This window comes from Plecotus auritus (assembly GCF_963455305.1).
Source record: "Plecotus auritus genome assembly, chromosome: 8".
NCBI classification, from domain to species: Eukaryota; Metazoa; Chordata; class Mammalia; order Chiroptera; family Vespertilionidae; genus Plecotus; species Plecotus auritus.
In genome coordinates this window covers 34,166,754-34,193,215 of record NC_137782.1, presented here as the reverse complement: position 1 = coordinate 34,193,215, position 26,462 = coordinate 34,166,754, and the positions used below count along the sequence as shown (strand labels likewise).

The window sequence follows — 26,462 nt, the reverse complement described above, 5'->3', positions numbered from 1 at the left end:
AGGCATGGAAACATGGAACAGACTGATTAATCTCAGAGGAAAGGGGGGAGGGCAGGAAGAGATTAACCAAAGATCTTATATGCATACTAGAGGCCCAGTGCATGGATTTGTGCACTGGTGGGGTCCCTCAGCCTGGCCTGTAGGGATCGGGCTGAAACCAGCAGTCCGACATCCTCCCAGGTGTCCCGGATTGCAAGAGAGCGCAGGCCAGGGCTGAGGGACCACACCAGTGCATGAATCCATGCACCGGGCCTCTAGTTTAGAATATCTGTGTTCAAAGTTTTAAGTGAAGCATTCAGACAATTTTTATAACAACCTTGTAAAACAGATACTATTATTCTAACATATAGCTGAGGAAAATGAGGCTTTGAACATTTATGTGAGGTGTAGATATTCACAGGCCTAAAAAAGTGACATTTCTGTTGTCCCCATTCTTAATCACTTCTCTGTGTTCTGCCACTAAGAGTCTTAGCTGATTTTGAGAAAGAGGCATTTTCTTAAATTTCGGACTTAATGAAATATGTTTAGGGATCAGCTATTCTACCTTCTACTTTTGGGTCAAAAAATAAAATAGAAAAGAAAAATAAATACCTTATTAGAATCATGGAAGATTGGACAGCAAGTCTTTGAGATTCTGATATAGTTGTTGGTTGTTTTTTTAACTATATATTTTTATTGATTTCAGAGAGGAAAAGAGAGGGAGAGAGCGATAGAAACATCATGATGAGAGAGAATCATTGACCGGCTGCCTCTGGCATACTACCCCCCACTGGAGATTGAGCCCACAACCCAGGCGTGTGCCCTTGACCGGAATCGAACCCGGGACCCTTCAGTCCTCATGCTGATATTCTATCAACTGAGCCAAACTGGCTAGGGCAGTTGTTGGTTCTTTTTATGTGAGTTGGCAGAAGCAAATTATTCTCAATAGCTACAGAAGAACTACAGTTAACATTTCAAGAGGCTATTCTAATAAACATCACCTTGATATTGATATCATTGTCCTAAAGAAACATTTTAATCAGAGTGACTAAAGAAAAAGATAACTCACTAAACTCCTAAATTGTATTGGGGCCATAATTGGGGAAAATATCACAAATATTAGTGATAAATACCTTATTTTTAAACTACCTTATTGTTTGAAAGAGTGGTGAAAGTTCTATAGCGTTTCAGATTTCAGATTGTTCTTCCTCATACATAGGAGTTTTGTTGACATTCTGACTTTAAAATGTTTTATTTTTATTGATTTTAGAGAGGAATGGAGAGGGAGAAGGAGGTAGAAACATGAATAATGAGAGAGAATCATTGATCGGCTGCCTCCTGCAAGCTTCACACTTGGGATCTCGGGCATGTGCCCTGACCAGGAATCCAACCGTGACTTCCTAGTTCATAGGTCGATGCCCAACCACTGAGCCACGGTTGCACCTCCAAGTCCATCACACTGTAAAAGGTCAGCGTATATTTATTGATTGACTAAGAATGTCAGGAGAATGGTCTGACTGGCGTTAAGAGGATGAACTGGGAGTAAGGGAGAAAAGATGGGTAGCAGATGAAAAAGGCAATGATTACTAGAATAAGGGGCTTAATAGAAATGAATTTCCAAAATGGGGAATGATGTAATACCATTTTTTAAAAGAAAATAATTCCAGAAGTATGGAATTCAGTTAGAAGGCAAGGCGATTATTGAAAAGGTTTTTAGGCTTTAGGTATTAGGTTCCATACAAACAATTTAAAATTTAGCAGAAAAAGATAATTATTTAAAACAAGGATCCATAATTAGGGAGAAGTTCTATAAACATTGTAAAGTTATATTGCAAATTCTTTACTAAATATGTGTTCAGGAGAAAGGACCTAATGGCTTTCAGGCTCTGAAACAGGTCTGTCCATAAAAGATTAAGAATCACTAACTTGAAATTTAAGTTGAATTTTTTTTTTGGTTGTCCATGGTTTATTGATAATATTACAGCATAGCAAAAGATTCAAATGGTTCCACGTGGTGTTTTGAAATTCATCTTAACTGTAGGCTGAGTGACCTGCAGGTTGGACAGACTGCCAAAGTCCAAGAGCTTCAGCATTTCCTTAGTGTCAGGATCAAATTCAATGATCTCTTGATCCAAAGCTGAGACCTCAGGCACATAGTTGTCTCTCCTCTCCCTCTCCTCCTCCTGCAGCTTGATGGAGATGCCTCTCACAGGCTCCCATAGCCTGAGATCTTGTTTTGGAGCTTCTTGCTGGGGATAATGGTGATCTCCTCGAACATGCGCTTGTTGGTGTGGAAGCCTTTGCCCAGGCACATGTAGTAGTTTTCGGTGATGACCCGGGCACCTTCTTCACGGTGTTGGTACGAATGCAGCCCATATTGGCGAGTCCCTAGTGAAAGAACTTAAGTTCAGTTTTTTGATGAAGAACTATAACATTCTTAAATAGTCCTAAACTTATGTTTTAGGCATTATTTTTACGGTATATTTCCTTTAATAGATAAAGCTTTTTAATATTGGTACCATCAGTGGGGCTTGTCTTATTTTTTCCCCCAATTCATAACATTTGTGTGAATATATATTAGGACATGTTTTATTTTAAAAGTAAAACCAAATAATGCACATATTCTTTCCCAGTAGGGTTGGAGTTTTCACAGTACCACCTTTTTCTTATTACTTTCTTAACCGCTATTAGAATACAGTGAATTTACTCTGCACTGGTCCCTCATTACCATATTTTCTTTATTCTTCTCGGCATACTTTGGCAGGGAAACAGTTTATAATTCTAAACTGGTCTGGCCAGAAGAGCTACCGATAATACACACTGCTACCCTCAGCCAGTTTAGAGCATGTGTTCTTTTAAATTCCTTCAAATATGCAGTTATCCTGAATTCGTGTGTGTACTATAGTTGATAGGTTTATGTTGGAAAGTGAGCAGGATACAGAAAAAGTGAAATAGCAGGTCAGGGCTTAAACAATTCAATCCTGGTGTGAAGTCATATGGAAGCTTTAATTTTGTCTATAATTTAAGCAGTATTGTTTATAACTTACACTATTGTTGGGTTTGGGCGGGAATAGTATGGTATGTAGATTAAAAATAAATTAATAAATACTGATATTAGCATTGCTCTGTCATAGGGGACTGATTTCAGCTACCTATAACTGCAAAAAGAGTTTGGGCATCAATAAAGCTGATTTTCAGGATCACAGACTTACATTTCAAAAGCAGTGATAATGCTTGGCCAGTATGGCTCAGTGGTTGAGCACACACCCAGTTATGTAAGCAATTAAAAGTCCTTTCATTTAAGCCTAAAGTATGTGCCGATCATTTTTTTTTTTTTTAAACAAAAACAGTAAAAGTGAGTTAGGGCATTATTTGGGATTAAATTTTGAGTAGTACTTAGAATGGCACCTGAGGTATATGTTGCAAAGATCAGCTCCTTTGTCTTTTGAGGGCAGGAGAGGGGGCAAACTTACAATATCAAAAACTTTATTTTGAAATATTTCAGATAATTTAAAAGGCACAGAAAATAGCAAAATAAGCACCTGGGTGCCTATCACCAGTTAAGAATTAAACATTATAAATTCAGCTGAAGGCCTCTATATACCTTTGGTCCAGTTCCTAACTCCCTCAGGGGAATTTCTATCTCCCTCTCTTTGCATTAACTTTTTTCCAACAGTGACTTTTCCCTTTCTCTGTAGAACTGTGTATATTTTTCTTTCTTCAAATTTCACCTCAATGACCTTTTCATTTTAACTCTGTTTTATATTTTATATAACAGTAAGAGTGATCTGACTAGGGGAGTTGAAAATAAGTTGTATACATGAAGTAGAAATCTGCCTTAAAATCTAGGCAAAGGAAAGTTAGACTTCAATGCTGCATAGTGCAGAACAGAATTGATAAAGTAGATGTGAAAGTAACCTAATGAAATAATTATTTTAGGATTATTAGTCTGGTAGTAGCAGCGTGTGGAACAGTGGGTCTGAAAGGAAGTAGAGAATTGCTAACTCATTTTGACCGACCTTTTCTCCTAATTACTCTGTTAGTGAGATTTTATTTGGCCTCCAAACACTTTACCATTTTGAAAGGAGAAAGGAGCTGGTGGCAAAGTGCTGAATTACTGGTGTTTCTAATTTTCAGGATTTGGGAGATTATTCCAGTCCCCTTTTAGAATCTGTTGACAGCAAAGTGGAAATGTAATGTCTCTTAGATTTTTTTCAGCTCTAAATGCCAGAGATACAAGTAAAACTGCCTAACCATTTCTCTGAGTTGTTGCAGCCCTCTACTGGTCTGTCGAAGTTGCACAGTGTAGAACCCAATAGAGCTAGAAGGAGGTCAGTAAACTCAGCAACTTTTTTAGAACTTTAGACAACATTTATGTCAACTTTCCCAATTGGAAATGAGTATTTTATATATTCACCTTAATTCTGGAAGTAAATATCGATACAGAAATAGATATTAAATACCCAGGACAAATAGATAATTATAAACACAACTGCCTGTATTACTTTCTTTTTAAAACTCTAAATGTATTGTTAGAATGTGGTCCTTTATGGTCCAGTGTTTGACAGTATAAAAAATATTTTCCCCACTAATCTTTTTTGTTACCATTATCTAATGAAGTAGTGAGAATTAATTTATTAATTTATTTATTTGTTACTTTTTAGTCCTCACCTGAGGATATTTTTCCCATTGACTTTTAGAGAGAGTGGAGGGGGGAGAGAGAGAGAAACAAATGGAGAGACACATCGATTGGTTGCCTCCTGTACATGCCCCAACCAGTGATGGAATCTGCAACCTAGGTATGTGCCCTGACTGGGAATCCACCTCACAACCTTTTTGGTGCACGGTATGACTCTCCAACCAACCAAGCCCACCCAGCCAGGGCGAGAATTTTATTTTAAAAAAATTTGAGCCCTGGCCAATTTTACTCAGTTGTTCATCGGACTGAAGGGTCACAGGCTCGATTCCCAGTCAAGGGCACATACCTCGGTTGCAGGTTCAATTACCGGCCCTCGTTAGGGCGCCAGCGGGAGGCAACCAATCGATGTGTCTGTCTCACGTTGGTCTTTCTCTTCCCACTCTCCCTTTCACTCTCTCTGAAAATAAATGGAAAAAATATCCTCACTCCTTGGGTAAGAATTTAAAAAATCTTTTATGAGGTATTGTTTAGTTATTACTATTAGAAGATAAATTACTATTTATTATAAATTAAATATAACAAATAAATGCCAATTCTTTTAAATTATTTTCTAAGCATTTTCACTTCTTGTTGCTGGAGTCAGAAATGTGGGTGTTATTCTAGCCTACTTGCTTATTTACTGTTTCTTTCTAACACACAATTTAGTCATTGTACTTTAAGTGGTCTCCTCTCATCTAATTCCTCTTTCAAAGTTTCAGCAAGAGCATATTTCTACTAAAATTGTTACTACTTTTTTGAAAGTCTTAATTTGCTGCTTTTTTAAAAAATGTTTATATTTTAGAGAGAAAGGAAGGGAGAGGGATAGAGAAAGAGAGAAACATCATCGACTGGCTGCCTTCTGCACACCTACTACTGGGGATCAAGCCCACAACCCTGGCGTGTGTCCTGACCTGGAATTGAACTGGCAACCTCTTGGTTCATGGGTTGACGCTCAGTCACTGAGTCACAATCAGACTTAATTTGCTTTTTGTCATAATGTTGAAACAATACAAGATGCTTCATGATGTGACCCTTTGCTGCTTTTTTTAGCCTCATTTTCTACTGCACTGTTTTTCAGTTTTCACTATCCCTGGCCTGCTTTCTTGTGGGTTGTGTGTGTTCATACCTGTGCTTCTCTTTCCTCTACAGCCCCGTCTATGTCTGTTCCATCTGTGTCTATCTCCTCATAGTCATCATTAAGACTCTACCTCTTCTCTAAATTCCCCATCTATACCCTATATACAGCACCCAAGTTGGGTGATCCGTTTGTGCTAGTACTATCATTTCTGCAGCATTTATTATTTCATGTGGTAATTAACTTACCTTTTGTTCCTTAAAAACTGTAAATTTCCTTTAGGCTAGAATTGTGACTTATTCATCTTTAGTTCTATTGCTTGGCATATAGTTGTTTAGTATATGTTAAATGATTGAATAATTACATGAAGAAATGGGTATGCTAGCTAAAGGAAATAACCATAATTGAATAATTTTAACACTAATTCTTTTTTTTCTTATTTCATAATATACCTATATTTAAGAAAAAGAGGAGGCGATAACGAATTGTAGAATTTTAGGTCTGGAATGGACCTCATTTTTAAAAATAGAAACTGAAACCTAAAGCATTTACTAGAAAAAGTTAGAAGAACCCAGGTGTTCTAGTACATTTTTATATTGCTCAATTCCTCCTAATATATTTTGCCTTAGATTTGGCTAAGGTTAGTTGGTATTGGTTGTTTATATTTCAAGCATTTGGGCTATCTAAATATTACCCTTCTATATCATAGGTTTACCTTTGTTGAATTTTGAAGGTGATACACTCATTTAGCCAAACCAAGTTGACCATTTATAATGTATTTACTTTGTATAGTAAGTCTTGAATTATCTGCCATGCTCAGATTCCTAAAAGATATAATATTCAGCAGCACCAACCCAAAGTGCAGCCTATCTTGACTGGATTGAGCTTCTATCCTAAATATTTGCGTCCTTTGTATTCTGGTGGCTGGGTTAAAGTCTCTCACTTGCCATCTTATTATTCTTTCCCCTTGTGTTCTACCCAGAGAATTGTAGTCATCCAGAGGAAATTAAGTGTAAGTCAACCTATTATGTATATATTTTTAATTTTTATTTGAAGATTATACCATACACGTTCATTATAAAAGCTAATATAGAACTGTATAAAATAAACATTTGTTAAGGACTTTTAAGGAAATTGTTGAGAACAGTTTATTTTAAAGGATGTGGATGTTTTGTCTATCTTTGGCATGCTGTTGGTTAAATTTGTGATTTTATTATACTAATTTCTTGGTCTGAAATTACAACCATCATATTCTTATGGGAAAATGGTATGGAATAGCTGCCAGAAAACATTGTGGTGAAAATCAACCTGGGAAGATGTGATAAAGAAAGCACTCTTCCTCTTCAAGGTCTAAATTCTCCCTTGCATGGTTTAAGTCCGTGGTCAGCAAACTGCGGCTCGCGAGCCACATGTGGCTCTTTGGCCCCTTGAGTCTGGCTCTTCCACAAAATACCACAGCCTGGGCGAGTCTATTTTGAAGAGGTGGCATTAGAAGAAGTTCAAGTTTAAAAAATTTGGCTCTCAAAAGAAATTTCAATCATTGTACTGTTGATATTTGGCTCTGTTGACTAATGAGTTTGCCGACCACTGGTTTAAGTAGTTACTGTAATGGGGAGGGGAGCGGGGGGGCGGGAGAGATAGGGGAATCTAGTAATATTCCAGAAGCACACCATTTATTTTGAGGCCTTTTCCATTATTTTTTTAAAACCACTTTTTAAAGTATGATGACGGAATTAAGCTCTTTGGTATTTGTTTAATAGGAAATACTTAGTTTTTATTTTGGTTTATTCTTTATTCTAAACGTTTATTCTTTTCTGTCTGGGGGAGATAATAATTATTTAATAATTTAAGCTATCATTTTTGCATTCATAGAAATATAGAATTTGGAGTGAAATTTTTCTAAACCTCTTACTCTGGAATTAGAATTTTGGAAGGATAGAAGATCTTCAGCGTCATCTAACCTAACTTTACTTTTAAGAAGAAACAGGATCTATAATACTATCAGTGATAAAAAACATATTTAAAAAAAGAAGAAACAGGAATATTGAGTATTGATGAAAGCCAACTAAAAAGCCAGTGGTAGATCTCAGAATAGAATAGTGGACTTCAAGTTCCCTGCTCAAATCACAGAGAAAGCAATGGTCACTTTCCTAACTGAATGACTATTAAGGATCATTGAATTCTGTTGCTGTGATTTGATCCTTTACCAGTTGCCTTTATTCTCAATAATTTTGGAGGAAGCATTTTTTACCCCCACAGCAACTTCAGCTCAGTGAAAGCTGGAATAGCAAAAATGTTAGGAATTTCCATTCCATCCTTATGGTTCTGCCTTTACTTTCTTTAAGTAGAATGTAAAATTGATAAATTTATAGGGCAGCATTTGAATATTTTTATGTACACCAAATACTGTGCTAAGACATCATTTTAGTTCTCATAGCCTTAACAATTGAGCTTTATCATTTCATGATAGATGAAGAAATTAAATAACTTGGACTTTGTTTTCAGTTGTATTTAATCTAAAGTGCATGTTTGGGGGATTTTAGGACAAGAAGGCGGATTGAGTGAGCTCCTTTTTTCAAATATATGAAAATGCTAGATAAAAATAAAACATTTAAAAAATACACAGCTCAGCTTCAAAGCAAGAAATATGAATCTGCAGGTGCCTAAATAGGAAAGAGGAATTCAAAGTCATAATAGAAAACAGATATTTAAGCCCTGTCCTAAAAGGAAAATAGACAGATACTTCTTAGTGTGTGAGCTTTAAGGCAGTACTGGAATCTGCAGGCCCAGGAATGGCAGGGAGCTGAGCCCAGATCGGGAAGAATCTGAATTATTCATGAATGGGGCCTTTAAAAAAAGTTAATCTTCCAACCTGGGTTTATATTTCCTGATAAAATTTCTTCCAATTATTTTATTTTTAACCTTTGAGTACTCTTTGTGGTCTCTTTTACAAAGTATATTGCTGAATCTTATTTTTATACAGACTTACATTTTTATTAACGACCTTAATCCATTTTCATTTATTGTAATAACATATGGTATGAAATAGCTGCCAGAAAACTATTGAAAACTATTTATATTTTATTTACTATACTTCTACTTATTTCCCACAATCAGTTTCTTAATCTCAAATATATGTGTGTGTATGCATATATACAGAATGTCTCAAAAAATGTATATACAGAATGTCTAGTTTCTATAGCATTTTTACAATGAAATGTATTTTAATGAATACCACCTTTATAATTATTCAAAGTGTGTATACATTTTTTGGGACACCCAGCATATGTGTGTGTGTGTGTGTGTGTGTGTGTGTGTATTCCTCCAAGGAAGACAAGTACTTTAATCACTTTCTCACTCATCTCTAGTCTCTTCCACTCCACCCCTTACCCCCAAGCACGCATGTTAATGTTTTGTAGAATTTTAGTTCTGGATTGTTTAGGGGTGTTTTCCTCGCTAATTTCCAATAAGTCCAGCCTACATTCTTTTTCATGGAATAGCATTGACAGCTTTGGTGTTCTGTTTCTGACCTTTTCTGAAGTAAGCAGGTAAGGTTTGTGGAACAGTGTTTATAAAGTCTACAGTAGTATGTAGCAATGTACTAAGCCTTCACATTCATTACCCAATAATTTACCTAGAGCAGCTTTCAGTCCTACAGGCTCCAGTCATATACCTGTACAAGTGTACCATTGTTTATCATATATACCATATTTTTACTGTACCTTTTCTATATTTATCAAATAAAGTTACCTACAATATTCAGTACAGTAATGTGCTATATAGGTTCATAGCCTAGGAGCAATAGGCTGCCATACCATATAGCCTAGATGTGTAGTACGCTATACAATTTAGGTTTGTGTAAGTGCACTCTATGATCTTTTTTTTTTTCATGGCAAGAATTTCAAATTTTATTGTACTTTATACATGACCATTAAATATTGCTGGGCTCTATGTTCAGAGTTTTGGATGGCAGCCCCTGTAAGGGTGAGGTTATACAGTAAGGAATTCACATTTAGGGGCTGCCCAAGGAAACCAGAGACTGATAATCTAGTTGCAATTATTGGAAAAACCCATTCAGGACTGAACTGAGGTCCTTGGTTGCTGTCAGCAGTTGGTCCTTGACCAGCCTGTACGAGGAGAAATAGCAAGACCGGTTAAATCTCTGGCTCCTGACAATCAGTGGTGGTTCACAGGCAGGAAACCTGTCTGGTGGCTGCAACTCATGTTCACAGTCTAGGGAGAAACAGTGGATTGCAAGAGTCTAGAGCAGCCGAGGGCAAACTACGGCCCGCGGGCCGGATCCGGCTGTTCTATCCGGTTCTTTTGCTCTCCCCTCCACTCCTTTACTTTGAATTTATATTAGTTCACACAAACACTCCATCCATCTTTTGTTCCGGCCCTCTGGTCCAGTTTAAGAACCCATTGTGGCCCTCGAGTCAAAAAGTTTGCCCACCCCTGGTCTAGAGGCAGAATGGTTATTTCACGTCTTAAATCCTTTCTCCACACCGCCTCCTGTACGCTTTCCTCAAACAGGGCACTGTAATCTTGACACAATATCAAAATTGCAATTAGGTTAGAAAATAAATAAGAGACATATAAATCAGAAAAGAGGAAGTTCTATTGTTTGCAGATGACATGACCTTATATATAAAAACATTCTGAAGACCATAAAAAGAAACAAACAAAAAACTGTTAGAACTAATAAATGAATTCAGTAGTTGCCACATACAAATTCAGCATACAAAAAGCAGTTGCATTTCTTCCTTTTTAAAAAATCCTCACCCAAGGATATGTTTATTGATTTTAGGGGCGGAGGGGAGGAGAGATATCTATCTGAGATAGAAACATCAATCAGTTGCCTCCCTCCCATATGCACCCTGACCGGGAATTGAACCCGCAACCTTTTGGACAACGTTCCAACCAACTGAGCCACTTGGCCAGGGCGCCATTGTATTTCTGTACACTAAAAATGAACTATCTGATAAAGAAATTAAGAAAAATTTCATTTAAAATAGCATAAAAAAGAAACACTTAAAAAATAAATTTAACCAAGGGAGTAAAAAAATCTTTACACTGAAAAGTATAATACATTGATGACAGAAGTTGAAGACACAAATAAATGGAGAGATATTCTGTGTTCGTAGATAGGGAATAATCAGTAATATTAAAATGCCCATACTACCCTAAGCGATCTACAGATTTAGCGCAATCTCTTATCAATATTATAATGGCATTTTTCACAGAATTAGAAAAGCCAATCCTAAAATTCACATAGAACCACAAAAGACGTTGAATAGCCAAAGCAACCTTGAGAAAAAGGGAACAAAGCTGGAGGCATTACACTTCCAGATAAAATATTAGAAAGCTCTGGTAATCAAATCAGTATGGTACCGACATAAAAACAGATACAAGGATCAGTAGAGCAGAATAGAGAGCTCAGAAATGAACCCATGCATATATGGTCAACAACCCTCAGACAAGAATGCCAAAAACACAAAATGGGTCAAGAATAGTCTTTTCTGTATATGATATTGAGAAAACTGCATATGCTTGTGCAAAAGAATGAAATTGGACCCTTATACAAAAATTAACTCGAAATGGATTAAAGGCTTCAATGTAAACCTGAAACCATAAAATTCCTACCTGAAAACATAGGGGAAAAGCTTATTGACATTGGTCTTGGGAGTGATTTCATGGATATGATACCAAAAGCGAAAATAAGTGGGACTGCACCAAATTAACATCTTCTGTGCAGCAAAGGAAACACAAAATGAAAAGGCAACCTAGGGGAAAAGTATCTGACAATGGGTTAACATCCAAAATAATTAAGGAAATTTATACAACTCAATAGCAAAAAATAACCTGATTTTAAAAATGGGCAAAGAACCTGAGCAGATATTTTTCCAAAGAAGATATGCAAATTGCCAAGTATATGAAAGGTACTCAACATCACTAATTATCAGGGAAATTCAAATCAAAACCACAAGAAAATATCACTTCCCACCTGTTAGGGTGGCTATTATACAAAAGACAAAAGATAGCATGTGTTGGTGAGGATGTGGCAAAAATGGTTCCATGTACACTATTGGTGGGAATGTAAATTGGTGTAGCCAATATGGAAAACAGTGTAGCGGTTCCTCAAAAATTAAAAATAGAACTTCAATATGACCTAGCAAGCCCACTTGTAGGTGTCTGTTGATGGATGAGTAGATAAAGAAAATGTGTTATACACACACACACACACACACACACACACACACACACACTAGGGGCCCAGTGCACAAAATTCATGCACTGGGGCGGGGGGTCCCTCATCCCCAGCCTGCCCCCTCTCACAGACTGGGAACCCTCAGGGGATGTCCTACTGATAACTTAGGCCCGTTCCCTATAGTGAGCGGGCCTAAGCCACAGTCTGGCCTCCCTCTGTGGGAGGCAACCAGGCTGATCAGGGGAAGGCGCCAGCCTCATCACCCCCCTGCTGCAGCTGCTGCCAGCCACCGCAGCCGCCAAGGTGTTTTCATCAAAATAAGACTCCAGTCCCTTCACCATGAAAAAATGACAACTTTCTTTAGGCATTTTCAAGATGTATCTTTCATAGGATATGACATTACATTCTTTTTTTTTTTTTTTTTTTATCCTCACCTGAGGATATGTTTCCATTGATTTTTAGAGAGTGTGGAAGAGAGAGGGAGAGACAGAGAGAAACATCAGTGTGAAAGAGACACTTTGATTGATTGCCTCCTGCATGAGCCCTGACCTGGGCGCTGGCCAGGGAGGAGCCTGTAACCTAGGTACATGCCCTTGATTAGAATCGAACCCGGACCCTGCAGTTGGCAGGCCAAGGCTCTACCCACTGAGCAAACCGGCTAGGGCAGGATATGACATTTCTTAGCCCCTCCAGCAGCGGACCTTTGTTTTTTCTCCAGGAGTGTGGTGGAAAATCCCTAGATCACCTTCTTGGGTTCTTATTACCCAAGTTACCAAGAATACTGCAAGTGGTGGCATACAGGGAGCTTAGCCAATGAGTGGTCAGAAAAGGTGTTTACGCTTCAACTGGTTTGGCTCAGTGGATAGAGCGTTGGCCTGCAGACTGAAGGGTCCCAGGTTTGATTCCTGTTAAGGGCATGTACCTTAGTTGGGGGCATATCCCCAGTGGGGAGTGTGCAGGAGGCAGCTGATTGATGTTTCTCTCTCATCAATGTTTCTGACAGTCCTTCTCCCCTCTTCTCTGTAAAAAAATCAATAAAATATATTTTTTTAAAAAAAGAAAAGGTGACGCCGAAACCGGTTTGGCTCAGTGGATAGAGCGTCGGCCTGCAGACTGAAGGGTCCCGGGTTCGATTCCGGTCAAGGGCATGTACCTTGGTTGCGGGCACATCCCCAGTGGGAGGTGTGCAGGAGGCAGCTGATCGATGTTTCTCTCTCATCGATGTTTCTAGCTTTCTATCCCTCTCCTTTCCTCTCTGTAAAATATCAATAAAATATATTTTAAAAAAAAAGAAAAAAAAAAAGAAAAGGTGTTTCCTCTGAAGCCCATGTGCAGTGGATCCCCTGCATTGTGTCCACTGGGCTAGGGGCATGTCCCCGTTCACCGAGGGACATGCCCCCCACATTTGCTGTGTCCGCCAGGCTGGGGGGCATGGATTCAGGCCGCTTGGCATGGGCGCACGCGCAAGCGGCCGCAGAGTGGAAACTTGCACTTGGCACCCCCGGCCGCTTGTCCCAGGACCCAGCCCAGTTGGTGCCCCCGGACACTTGTCCCGGGACCTGGGCCGCTTGGCGCTGGCGCTCATAGGCCACTCCTGGCCAGGGGTGTTTTGGGACCCCAGCTGCTCAGGACCTACGCGTGGGCCTACAGGCTCGGAGTGGTCTGGGTCCCGAGGATGTTCCCGGGACCCAGGCCGCTTGGCGCCCACATATGCAAATTAACCCTCCATCTTTTTTGTTAATTTGCATACTCATTCCTGATTGGCTGGTGGGTGTCGTGGAGGTACAGTCAATTTGCATCTTTCTATTTTATTAGTGTAGATATACATATGTGTGTGTGTGTGTGTGTGTGTGTGTGTGTGTGTCCTATCTAATAAAGAAGGAATATGCTAATTGACCCTCACACTGTTGCAAAGATGGCGGCGCCCACAGCCACAAGATGGCGGCAACCCAGTCCCCTCAGCCCTGCTGGGGTGGCAGGTGCGTGGCACGCCTGCCTCCGGAGTCCCTGAGCCCCCCAGCCGCCCACTGTTGGCCCGAGCCGCAGGCAAGCCTCAGATGACAGCTGCCCAGCCGCCCAGGGCCGCCCGAGGCTCAGGTAACCAGGGCCGGCCGAGGCTTGTGCTGCTGGCAGTGGAAGCAGCAGAGGAGTGATGCGGCATCGCCTTCCCCTGATTGCTGGGTCACCTCCCATGCCTGAGGGCTCCCAGACTGTGAGAGGGGGCAGGTCGGGCTGAGGGAACCCCCCTCTGGTGCATGAATTTTCATGCACCAAGGCCTCTAGTGTGTGCATGTATGTGTATGTATATATATATATATATATATATATATATATATATATACACACACACACACACATACATACACATATATATATATACACACATATATGTGTGTGTGTGTGTGTGTGTGTATATATATATATATATATATATATATATATGTATGTATATACACAATTTATTATTCAGCCATTAAATTAAAAGGAAATCCTGCCATTTGTGACAACATGGATAAACCTGGAGGACATTTATGCTAAATAATCCAGACACAGAAAAACAAATACTATAGATTTCAGTTATATGTGGAATCTAAAAACATTGAACTCACAAAAGCAGAGAGTAGAATGGTCGTTGCCTGGGACTGGGGATGTGGGAAATGGAGAGATATTGGTCAAAAGGTACAAACTTTCAGTTATAAGGTGAGTAAGTTTTGGAAACCTAATGTACAATATGGTGACTATAGTTAATAATACTGTATTGTACACTTGATATTTGTTAAGAGAGTAGATCTTATGTGTTCTCACCACACACAGAAAATTCTGTGAGGCGATGGATGTGTTAATTAGCTTGATTGTGGTAATCATTTCGCATTGTATATGCATATCAAATCATCACATTGTACACCTTCAACATATACAATTTTTGTTTGTCAATTATACCTCAATAAAGTTGGGGGTGGGGTGAGAGCAGACATCCTTGCCTCATTGTTGATCTCAATAGAGAAACAAGGTATTCAAGTTCTGTTCTATTATTAAGTAGAGACCCAGCACACGAAATTCGTGCACGGGTAGGGTCCGTAGGCCTGGCCTGCAATCAGGGCCGATCTTCCCCAGCTGCCAGCAGCTGGCCCTGCCCTGCGCTGCTACAACTGCCCGCCCTCTTGTGTGGGGCGGCCGACAGGGTGATCGGGGCCTCACTCGCTTGCACTGGCCTTGGCCTGGTGCTGCCCGTGTCCACGGCCACCCACCCCTGGTTCCCCATTCCTCATCGGGCGATCAGAGCCTGCCAGCCGGGGGGGAAGGACCGAGAGGTTGACCATTCCTGCCCACTAGCTGGCCCCGCCCCCTGCTGCTGGTTGCCCTCTGTGTGTGGGATGACCAGTGGGGCGATCGGGGCCCTGCTTGCTCACACCCGCCTTGGCCTGGTGCCACCCGAATCCGCTGCCACTCACCCCTGGTTCCCCATTCCCCATCGGGCGATCAGGGCCTGCGGGCTGGGGGCAGCTTCTGCGTTGAGCGTTTGCCCCCTGGTGGTCAGTGCGCATCATAGCAACTGGTCGTTCCGCTGTCCAGTCGATTTGCATATTACACTTGTATATATAGACTAGAGGCCCGGTGCACAAAAATTCATGCACTTGGGGGGGGTCCCTCAGCCCAGCCTGCGCCCTTTCACAGTTCGGGAGTTCTTAGGGAATGTCCTACTGATGGCTAAGCCGCAGTCAGGCCTCCTTCTGCAGGAGGCAACTGGGCTGGCTGATCAGGGGATGGTGCCGCCCCCATCACCTCACTGCTGCCACCGCCCAACCTCCCTCTGCAGGAGGCGACTGGATGGGTGATCAGGGGACAGTGCCGCCCCCATCACCCTGCCGTTGCCACCCGGCCTCACTCTGTGGGAGGCAACCGGACGGGCCGATCAGGGGACGATGCTGGCCCTCCCCATCTCCCCTCTGCCACCTCTGGTTGCTGCCCCCCCATCATTGTTCCCTCCCTCTGCCCGCTGGCATGCGCCTTGGCTGGCCTTGCGCTGCCTGCTCACCGTCCTCCCCCCCCCCCCCCCGACTGGTCGTTCCACTGTTTGGTCAATTTGCATATTATGCTTTTATTATATAGGATGTTCTTAGAGTTGTTAGTCATTAATAGGTATTAAATCTTATCAAATGCTTTTTCTTTATCTTTTTGAGATGATCATTTGTTTTTTTGTTTGTTTGTTTTTAGTCTGTTAATTTGATGAATTACTTAGATTGATTTTCAAACATTAAGCTAACCTTGAGTTCCTGTGATAAGTCCCAGTTTGTTATGATGTATTATCCTTTTTATGTGTAGTTACATTTTATTTGGTAATATTTTGTTGAGGATTTTTTTGTATGATCATGAGGTAGATTACTTTGTAGTTTTTTAATAAAAGACTTATTCTGGTTTTGGTATCAGGATATTAATGACCTCATAAAATATTTCTGCCTCTTTTCTATAAGTATTTGTGTAGAATTGGCATTATTTCTTCCTTACATGTAGAATTCACCATTGAAGTCATTTGGCCCTGGAGTTTTTTGTTTTTAAATATGAAATCAAAATCTTTAATAAATATTGAGCTATTGAGATTGTGTGTGTGTGTTTAGTAAGATTTGATAGTGTGTGCCTTTCAAAGCATTTTATTTAGTTTGTTGGGTTTATTAGCATCAACTTGTTCATAATATTCTCTTGTTATCCTTTATGTGTTTATAGGATCTGTAATGATATTTTCTCTTTCATTACTGTGTTTGGTTATGTAGGTCTTCTCTCTTTTGTTTCTAACTAGTAGCCCAGTGCACGAATTTGTGCACATTGAAAGGAAATTAATTAGAAGGAATATTTTAATATCGCTATTCGCCCTTTCTCTATAATAGAAGTGTCAACCAAATTCACGATGGACAATGACAGATGGAAACACACGCCTGCGATTGGTGCCAGCGAGAGGTTTATATGTGTTGTGCATATGCCAGTCAACTTAGCCTTTTACAGATATAGAACAAACTTGCTTAATTAGACCTCTTTCTGATTTAGCTGAACTTTTTCCAGCCCAGTGAAGCAACCCAACTTCTCTTTCAGATAATTGTCAGTAGCCGAAACCGGTTTGGCTCAGTGGATAGAGCGTCGGCCTGCGGACTGGGGGGTCCCGGGTTCGATTCTGGTCAGGGGCATGTACATTGGTTGCGGGCACATCCCCGGTGGGAGGTGTGCAGGAGGCAGCTGATCGATGTTTCTCTCTCATCGATGTTTCTAGCTCTCTATCCCTCCCCTTCCTCTCCGTAGAATATCAATAAAATATATTAAAACAAACAAACAAAAAAGGTAATTGTCAGTAACAGCAGTAAATATCAAAACGAAGCACATTATTATTGTAGATCACGCAGGGAGAACAAAGAGTAAAATATTTAACTGCAGCAGTGTTTGACTATATTCTGTGCAGTGAGAAAACCTGAAGTCATTTTCAAGGTACACCATTTCTTCTTTTCAGTTGGGTCAAGTTTCTAAGCTTTCTAAATCTACATTTTCCGCTAATGAAAAGAAAATAGGATTCCACTGAGTCTCCTACCTACCTACTCCAGGACTTCTGTGAGGATCAAATGAAATGAGGCTTGGAAAATGCTTTATAGACATTTGGTTACAGTGTAAAGTGTTTGCACCTGGGTATAAAGCAAGCCATGTTCCTGGGCTGAAGAAACTTCAAGGAGGCTAGTTGTTGCTAGGGAGAGGAAGCCAGGTACTTGACGTCATTCCCTAGGTGGAGGGAAGCACACTTAGCCTTTTATATAGATAGACTAGAGGCCCGGTGCACAAAATTGGTGCACGTGGGGCGGGGGGGCCCCTCAGCCCATCCTGCATCCTTTTGCAGTCCAGGAGCCCTTGGGGGATGTCCAACTGACGGCCTAGGCCTGCTCCCAGCTGTCAGTCGGACATCCTTAGCACTGCTTTGGAGGCGGGAAAGGATCCCGCCACCACCACTGCGCTTGCCAGCTGTGAGCCCGGCTTCTAGCTGAGCGGCACTCTCCCTATGGGAGCGCACTCACCACCGGGGAGCAGCTCCTGCATTGAGTGGGATTGGGCCAAAACCAGCTCTCCAACATCCCCTGAGGGGTCTTGGGTTGTGAGAGGGCACAGGCCAGGCAGAGGGACCCCACCGGTGCACTATCAGGGCCAGGAAGGGACATGGGAGGGAGTGTCCAGCCCATCACGCTCAGTCCCAATCTGCCGGACCCCAGCAGCAAGCTAACTTACCGGTCAGAGCGTCTGCCCCCCAGTGGTCAGTGCACGTCATTGCCACTGGTCGACCAGTCTACTGTCTGCCCCCTGATGATCAGTGCACATCATAGTGAGCAGTTGAGCAGCCTTAGCATATCAGTAGCATATTATGCTTTGATTGGTTGACTGGATGACTGGACTCTTAGCATATTAGGCTTTTATTATATAGGATAGGTCTGGCAAATGATACGTAAACTTAATTGATCTTTTAAGAACCAGTTTTCAGTTTATTGATTTTTCATTCTTTTTTAATTTGGCTATATCCCTGTTACCTTTCTATAATTGGTTCTGCTTTAACTTTTTATTGTGTGAGAACAAACTCTGTGTGATTTTAATTTTAATTATTTTAAATTTATTGCATTTACTTAGGACCCATGATGCTCTCTTATATATTCTGTGTGCCCTTGAGAAAAAAAGAGTATTCAACTGTTCTTGGACAGATTTTTCTATAAATGACAATTTGAATCAATGGCATTCTTTTTCAGTTTTTTAATATCCTTGTTGATTTCCTGTCTCACTGAGAGAGTAGTTGAAGCCTCCAGCTGTAATTATGAATTTGTCTGTTTCTCCTGTAGGTTTGGCAATTTTTTGCTTCCTGTATTTTGAAGCTCTGTTGCTAGTTGCGTACACAGTGAACTGGCTCTTTTATCAGTATGTAATATGTAATGTCCTCTTTGCTCTGAGATCTGTTTTGTCTTATCTTTCCTTTTATTAGCTGCTTCATGGCATATCTTTTTTTCATTCTTTTTACTTTTAACTATATATGTCCTTATATTTGAAGTGAATTTCCTGTTAGTACCATATAGTTTCATTATTTTTTCCCCTCCTGAAAATCTATCTCTTTAATTGGCATGTTTAAACCATTTGCTTGTCATATAATTATTGATATTTTTTGTTATGCCTCTTATTTTCTTACTGTTTAGTTTGTTTTTTTCTATTTTTTATTCCTCAAGGGTGTTTTTTTTCCCTGCCTTATATTGGGTTATTTGTGCATTTAACAAGATTTTAATTTACCTAATGTGATTTTGGTTATCTCTTTCTATAGTTTATACAGTGGTGCTCTGTGATTATAGTAGATATTGTGGGCCCAGAACCTGTATTAAATGCTTAATATTTGTTGATTGAAGTAATATTTTTAGAATCTATTTTTTATTTTTATTGTTAGTGCTGAAATTTTCTAAATAAAGTTATTAAAAATGAAAGTTTTTTCTAACATATAGTATTAATATTATTGCCATGTATAATTTTCTCAATATTTATGCCACTTCTTTTTTCATCCTCATAGTCTTGCCTAGGCTATTGCCCATTGATATCATGCATCTCAGTTTTGCTTTTGAGTAATAATTTTTCTGTTTATATGATTTATAACTCTATAAGCTTTACACAGAGCATTGAGGACAGTGTTAGGTTTAAGTGATTATTAATATGGTAATAGTTCAAATAGTTAAATGAACCCAAGGTGAATTCTATTTCTTGTGTGTAGAGTCAAAAAGTTTAAAAATGAAAGTTTTGAACTCTTTGAGTTCTGATAGTTTTTGTGTTGGAATATACTCTTAATTTGGCTATATCCAGATCAATATAATACAAATTAACTTAGTTAATTTAAGAGATATATGGTTTTAATAATCAAACAAATATTAAAGCACCATTAGAAGAATTTGAAGAACATAAAACATTTTTACTAATCTTACTCTGTTCAAGGTGTCTGAGTATTAGTAATTCACATAGATACTAGAATGTAGCGTGTTTAGACCTATGAGTCCATTTATAGGAAGTTTACAGCATGTCAGTCATTCTGCTTGTTGTTGTGGCCCAATTCATGGTCCCATTGGCCAGCAGCCTCAGTGTAGTTCATTGTTGAGCAATAGTACTTTCTGTGATAATAGAAATATTGTTATGTCTGCACTCAGTAGTCCATAATTTAATTTTAATTACTTAAACTTGCAGCAACCACATGTGGCTAATAGGTTATCATATAGCAACCTCATGGCTTTCCCCCTTGGAACTTTTCTAAATCTCTCAAGCTTGGACATAAGCATAAGCTTATTAAAGGGTCCTTGCCCTATTAAGCCAGCTTGCAGAGTCGAAGGCTGAAAAAATAGGACAGAAAATGATACATGTATCATTTACATGTATCAATTACAGTGCAGTATGATAAGGATTAAATCGATAAAGGTGATTAGGTCGATAAAGTGGCTAAATGCCTGGTGATGTCTGGAAGTTAGGTGAAGGAAAATAAACCACTCCAGGATTTTAAGTAAGAAGAGTTAGCCCTGGCCAGTGTTGCTCAGTTCGTTGGGCATTGTCCCATGCACGGAAAGGTCGCACCGGTCAGGGCACATGACAGGTTGCAGGTTTGAGGGGGGGCAACGATCAATGTATCTCTCTCACATTGATGTTTCTCTCTCCTCTCCTTTCCTCTCTCTCTAAAATAAATAAAAACATTTATTTTTTAAAAGAAGGGTTTAATTTTATTTAATTTAAAATAGAGTTAAGTGTTGTAAAATTACCAATCAAACCTATAAGGTTCTTAGTTGGACCTTCAGAAATAACTGCCAGACCAATACAGAACTGCCAGAGAATATATTAGGAGTTCCTACTTCTGGAGCCATGCTCAAATGACAAAACCTTTGTCACTGCTTCCACTCAGTTGCTTCTGTTACCCAGAATACTGGAGATTTATTAGTCTAGAGAAGGTGGGAAGAATTATAAAAGTAGTTCCCTTTTTTCTCTTCAGTGACAAGTCAAGTGGACTTGAACAAGAAAGCTTTAGAGGCACAATTTGTTTGATGAAAACTTATTTTAGGTTATGATAGCCTCTCTGAGGAAATAAATTACCTTATGGAGATATAGAGAAAACCAAATTGCACTAAACTGCATAAACCTTAAATAGGTTTTATTGCAGAGGTATACACATAACCCTTGTATATCCATTCTTTACAGATCCAGAATGAGAAGACTGATAAAAGAAGAAGCTAGCTGAAGAGCTATAAAATGCCCAAATCTGGGTTCACAAAACCAGTTCAGAGTGAAAATTCTGACAGTGACAGCAATATGGTAGAAAAACCATATGGAAGAAAGGTATGATATACTAAAGATTTTTTTACTCTTGGAACTGGGGAAAAGAGTTGTGCAACATCATCACAATCTAGTTTAGAGCATTTCCATCATTGCTTTAAAGATCCTCACATCCATTTACAATCAGTCCATTCCTACCCCATCCCTCAGATAAACCCTAAATCTGCTTTCAAAATCAGGAATTGTAAGTTTTCACATTTCTTTTCAAAAATTGTTTTGGCTATTCAAGGTCCTTTGCATTTTCATAGAATTAGCTTGTCAGTTTCTTTCTTTCTTTTTTTTTTTAAAATATATTTTATTGATTTTTTACAGAGAGGCAGGAAGAGGGATAGATAGTCAGAAACATCGATGAGAGAGAAACATTGATCAGCTGCCTCTTGCACACCTCCTACTGGGGATGTGCCCGCAACTAAGTTACATGCCCTTGACCGGAATCGAACCTGAGACCTTTCAGTCCGCAGGCTGACGCTCTATCCACAGAGCCAAACCGGTTTTGGCATTGTCAGTTTCTTTTAGAAAAAAAAGCCTGCTGGTGTTTTAATAAGGATATTATTGAATCTGTAGATCACTTGAATGGTATTATCATATTAACAATATGTCTTCCTATCCATCCCCATAGAATATCTCTCCATTTATTTAGATCTTCAGCTTCTCTGAGAGATGGTTTGTCGTTTTCTGTGTACAAATCATGTGCTTCAGTTGTTCAATTATTCCTGTTTTATTATTTTGCACACTACTGTAGATAGTTTCATTTTGGATTTTTCATGGCTAGGATATCCTATCTAATAAAAGAGTAATATGCAAATTGACCATCACTCCAACACACAAGATGGCCGCCCCCATGTGGTCAAAGATGGCTGCCCCCATGTGGATACAAGATGGCCACCTCAAGATGGCTGGCAGGGGAGGGCAGTTGTGGGCAATCAGGCCAGCAGGGGAGGCAGTTGGTAGGGACCAGGCCTGCAAGGGAGGGGAGTTGGGGGTGATCAGGCCTGCAGGGGAGGACAATTGGGAGGGACCCAGGCCTGCAGGGGAGGACAATTGGGAGGGACCCAGGCCTGCAGGGGAGGGCATTTGGGGCAACCAGGCCTGCAGGGAAGGACAGTTGGGGACACAGGCCTGCAGGGGAGGGCAGCTGGGAGGAGACCAGGCCTGCAGGGGAGGGCAGTTGGGGGGGATCAGGCCTGCAGGGGAGGGCAGTTGGGCGGGACCAGGCATGCAAGGGCGGGCAGTTGGGGGGGACCAGGCCTGCAGGGGAGGGCAGTTAGGGTCAATCAGGCCGGCAGGGAAGAGAAGTTAGGGTGACCAGGCCAGAAAGGGAGGGAAGTTAGGGGTGACTGGGCCAGCAGGGGAGGGCAGTTGGGGGTGACCATGCTGGCAAGGGAGGGCAGTTAGGGGTGACCGGGCCAGCACAGGCAGGCAGTTGGGGGCAACCAGGCCTGCAGGAGAGGGCAGTTAGGGGCAATCAGGCTGGCAGGGGATCAATTAGGCATCAATCAGGCTGGCAGGGGAGTGGTTAGGGGGTGATCAGGCTGGCAGGCAGAAGCAGTTAGGGGCAATCAGGCAGACAGGGAAGCGAGCGGTTGGGAGCCAGCAGTCCTGGATTGTGAGAGGGATGTCCGACTGCCCGTTTAGGCCCGATCCTGGTGGGATCAGGCTTAAATGGGCAGTCGGACATCCCTGGAGGGGTCCCAGATTGGAGAGGGTGCAGGCTGGGCTGAGGGACAACCTCCCCCCCCCCCCCCCCCGTGCATGAATTTCGTGCATCGGGCCTCTAGTAGAAATATAATTGTTTTTTATATAGTGATCCTATATCAACAGTGACTTTACTGAACTCATTTTTTTGCTTCTAAAACTTTGTGGATTCCTTAAGATTTTCTACAAATGAGATTATGTAATTGGCATATGAAGATAATTTTACTTCTTTTTAAATATGGATACTTTTATTTCTTGCTGATTTCACTGGCACTTTCTGCTTTTTGATTGTAGTGTTTAATCTCACATTTACTGTAATTGTTGATAAAGTGGTATTTATATCTGCTATTTTGCTCTTATATGTTTTATGTCTTTGTTTCTTATCTATGCTGCCTTTTAAAAGATATTTTTCAGTGTGTTATTTAAATTTCTGTGTTTTTTAAAGAATGGTTCTTGAATTATAATCTTAAAATATTGATCTAGGGATTATAATGTGCATCCTAATTACTACAGGTAAATATTGACTTAATTCCAGTAAAAATAGCAATGTTGCTCCATTATAGCTTCATTTACTCCCCTTCATGTTATTTGTAATATAGATTATATCTATATTTGTTAATTAATGCGACAACAGAATGTTATAATTATTTTATACAATCTTCTCTTTTAAAGAAATAAGAGAAGAAAGATATGTTTTTCTACCAGTTTTTGTTTTCACCTACATACTTACCAATTTTGGCACTCTTCTTTCTGTGGATTAAAGTTACTGTCAATATCATTTCCTTTCAGTCTCTGAGAATTTTCCTTAGTATTTATTGTAAAATCTTCATCCATGATTTCTCTCAGTCTTCCTTGATCTAGGACTATCTTGATTTTGCCATTAAGAAAACAAAGTTTTATTGAGCTATAATTGATATACCATACAATTTACTCATTCAAAGTGTACAATGCAGGAATTTTTACTGTATTTACAGAGTTGCGCAATCATCCCTACTATCAATTTTAGAATATTTTCACCTGAAAAATACTCTGCACCCATTAGCAGTCCTCGCTGTTCTGGACTCAACTTTCATAGCTGTAGGCAGTCACCAGTCTACTTTTTATATAGACTTGCCTATTACGAATATTTCATATAAATGAAAGTATGCAGTAGGTGGTCTTCCATGATTATTTGCCTTTATTTTCAAAGGATGGTTTTGTTGGATACTTGAATTTTTAGTTGACTTTTTTTTTTATTAGATTGAATGTGTTATCCCACTTCTTTCCTGCTTTAACTGCTTCTGATGAGAAAACTGTTAAACAGTTTAACTGTATTGTGTTTACATTCCCTTATTTTATGTGGGATTTGTTCAGCTTCCTGGATATATAGATTAATGGTTTTTCATGAAATTTGGGGTGTTTCATTTATCTTTTTCTTTTTGGCCATCTCATATCTGCTGTTGAACATATCTAATACATTTTCAGTTACTATTTTAAAATCCAGTATTTCCATTTGGCTCTTTTTAAAATTGATATTCTCTATTTGATGTCATTGGTGTCACATTTTATTTCATTAAAAAAAATTTGTATTGCTTTCTAGTCTTGCTACATCTAATATCTGGGCTCACTCAGAGAAGATTCTATTGAATATGTGTTCCTTGCCTTTTTATATATCTTAATTTTTATTAAAAACTGCACAATTTAGGTCATTTGTTATAGCAACCCTGGATTCATTCTCATTACTTCCCAAGGACGTTGTCATTGTTGATAGGTTACTGTTTTGATTTGTTTTTTAGTAAAATGTCAGGAGCTTACATGTGGTATTTGTCATGATACTGGTGTCCATTTTTCTCTTTCTTTTTTTTAGTCTTGCTTCCTAGGGATTGCCCCTGTGTCTGCATAGATAAGTCAGCAGCCATTGATTGGTCAGAGATTGTACTCAGACATCATGAGCCAGTAAGACTTTCTTTCACCTTCATTTTTTTTTTTTAAATTTAAATCATTTTTGAAAAGTTAAAGTTGACATACAAAATTATATTAGTTTCAGGTGTACACTCCAGTGATTAGACATTATATAACTTGCAAAGTGATCATCCCAATAAACCTCATACCCATCTGACACCATATATAGTTATTAGAATATTATTACTATATTCCCTGTGATATACTTTACATACCTATGACTCTTTTGTAACAACCAATTTGTACTTATTAATTCCTTTACTATTTTCACTTACCCTCAATCCCCCTCCTCTCTGGTAACCATCAAAACTTTTTGTATCTATGATTCTGTTTCTTCTCTGCTTGTTTGTTTATTTTGTATTATAGATTCAGTAGTTGATAGATAGGTATTTATTGCCATTTTACTGTTAATATATATATTTTTTCTTCTTAAAGAAGACCCTTTAATATTTCATGTAATACTGGTTTGGTGGCAATGAACTACTTTAGCTTTTTCTTGTCTGGGAAGCTCTTTATCTGTCCTTCAATTCTAAATGATAGCTTTGCTAGGTAGAGTAATCTTGGTTTTTCTTCCTTGCTTTGCATCACTTTGAATATTTTTTGCCAGTCCCTCTTGCCTGCAAAGTTTCTGTTGAGAAGTCAGTTGACAGTCTTATGGAGCTCCCTTGTAGGTAACTAACTGCTTTTCTCTTTCTACTTTTAAGATTCTCTCTTTGTCTTTAACCTTTGGCATTTTAATTACGATATATCTTGATGTGGACCTCTTTGGGTTCATTTTGTTTGGAACTGTTTGTACTTCCTACACTTGTATGTTTATTTCCTTCAGGTCAGGGGAGTTTTCCCTCATTTTTTTTTTCAAATAGGATTTCAATTTTTTGCTCTCTCTTTTCCCCTTCTGGCACCCTGATGATGTGATTGCTGGTATATTTGAAGTTGTCCCAGAGGCTCCTTACACCATTCTCTTTTTTTAAAAATTCTTTTTTCTTTTTGCTGTTCTGATTGGGTATTTTTTGCTTCCTTATATTCCAAACCGCTGATTTGATTCTCTATTTGAACTACTTAATTGTTAATTATTTGTAAGTTATTCTTCATGTCAGTTAGTATATCCTTTATTTCTAACTGGTTCTTTTTTATGGTTCCCATGTCCTTTTTTATGCTGTTGAAGTTCTCACTAAGTTCATCTACTCTTCCCTTAAGTTCATTGAGCATCCATATAACCAATCTTTTAAACTTTGCATCTAGTAGATTGCTGTCTTTGTTGTGTTTAGTTTTTTTTTTTCCTGGAGTTCTTTCATTTGGGACATGATTCTTTGTATCCTCATTTTGGCAGCCTTCCTGTGTTTGTTTTTATGTATTGGGTAGAGCTGCTACATCTCCCATGCTTGGTAGAGTGGCCTAATGTAGTAGCTGTCCTATAGGGTATAGTGGCACAACATTCCCATTCTTGAACTGAGCTTTTCAGGTATTCCCCACCCCTATGTGGGCTGTATACACTCTCCTGTTTAGTTGAGCCTTGATTGCTGTTGGCA

General features: G+C 39.5%; 1 protein-coding gene and 1 pseudogene across 9 annotated transcripts in view; one reads left to right on the top strand and one right to left on the bottom strand.

The window, feature by feature from the left end:
• The window catches only part of ANKRD12 (ankyrin repeat domain 12), a 108,557-nt gene that overhangs the window by 4,194 nt on the left and 77,901 nt on the right, over positions 1–26,462 (top strand). For 4 of the 8 annotated variants that reach the window (XM_080685946.1, XM_080685950.1, XM_080685945.1 and 1 more), the window contains exons 2-3: positions 21,163–21,300; positions 24,839–24,927. Coding sequence is in view for 2 of the 8 variants with exons in the window: in XM_080685944.1 (XP_080542070.1) it covers positions 21,214–21,300 (87 nt within the window). In the remaining 6 variants the exon portion in view is untranslated. The remainder of the gene's footprint in view (positions 1–21,162; positions 21,301–24,838; positions 24,928–26,462) is intronic. The other 4 variants (XM_080685944.1, XM_080685943.1, XM_080685947.1 and 1 more) reach the window with 1 other exon arrangement.
• On the bottom strand, positions 1,977–2,355 carry LOC308256492 (small ribosomal subunit protein eS17-like; annotated as a pseudogene). Its single transcript has one exon. The product of its transcript is annotated as a small ribosomal subunit protein eS17-like (transcript).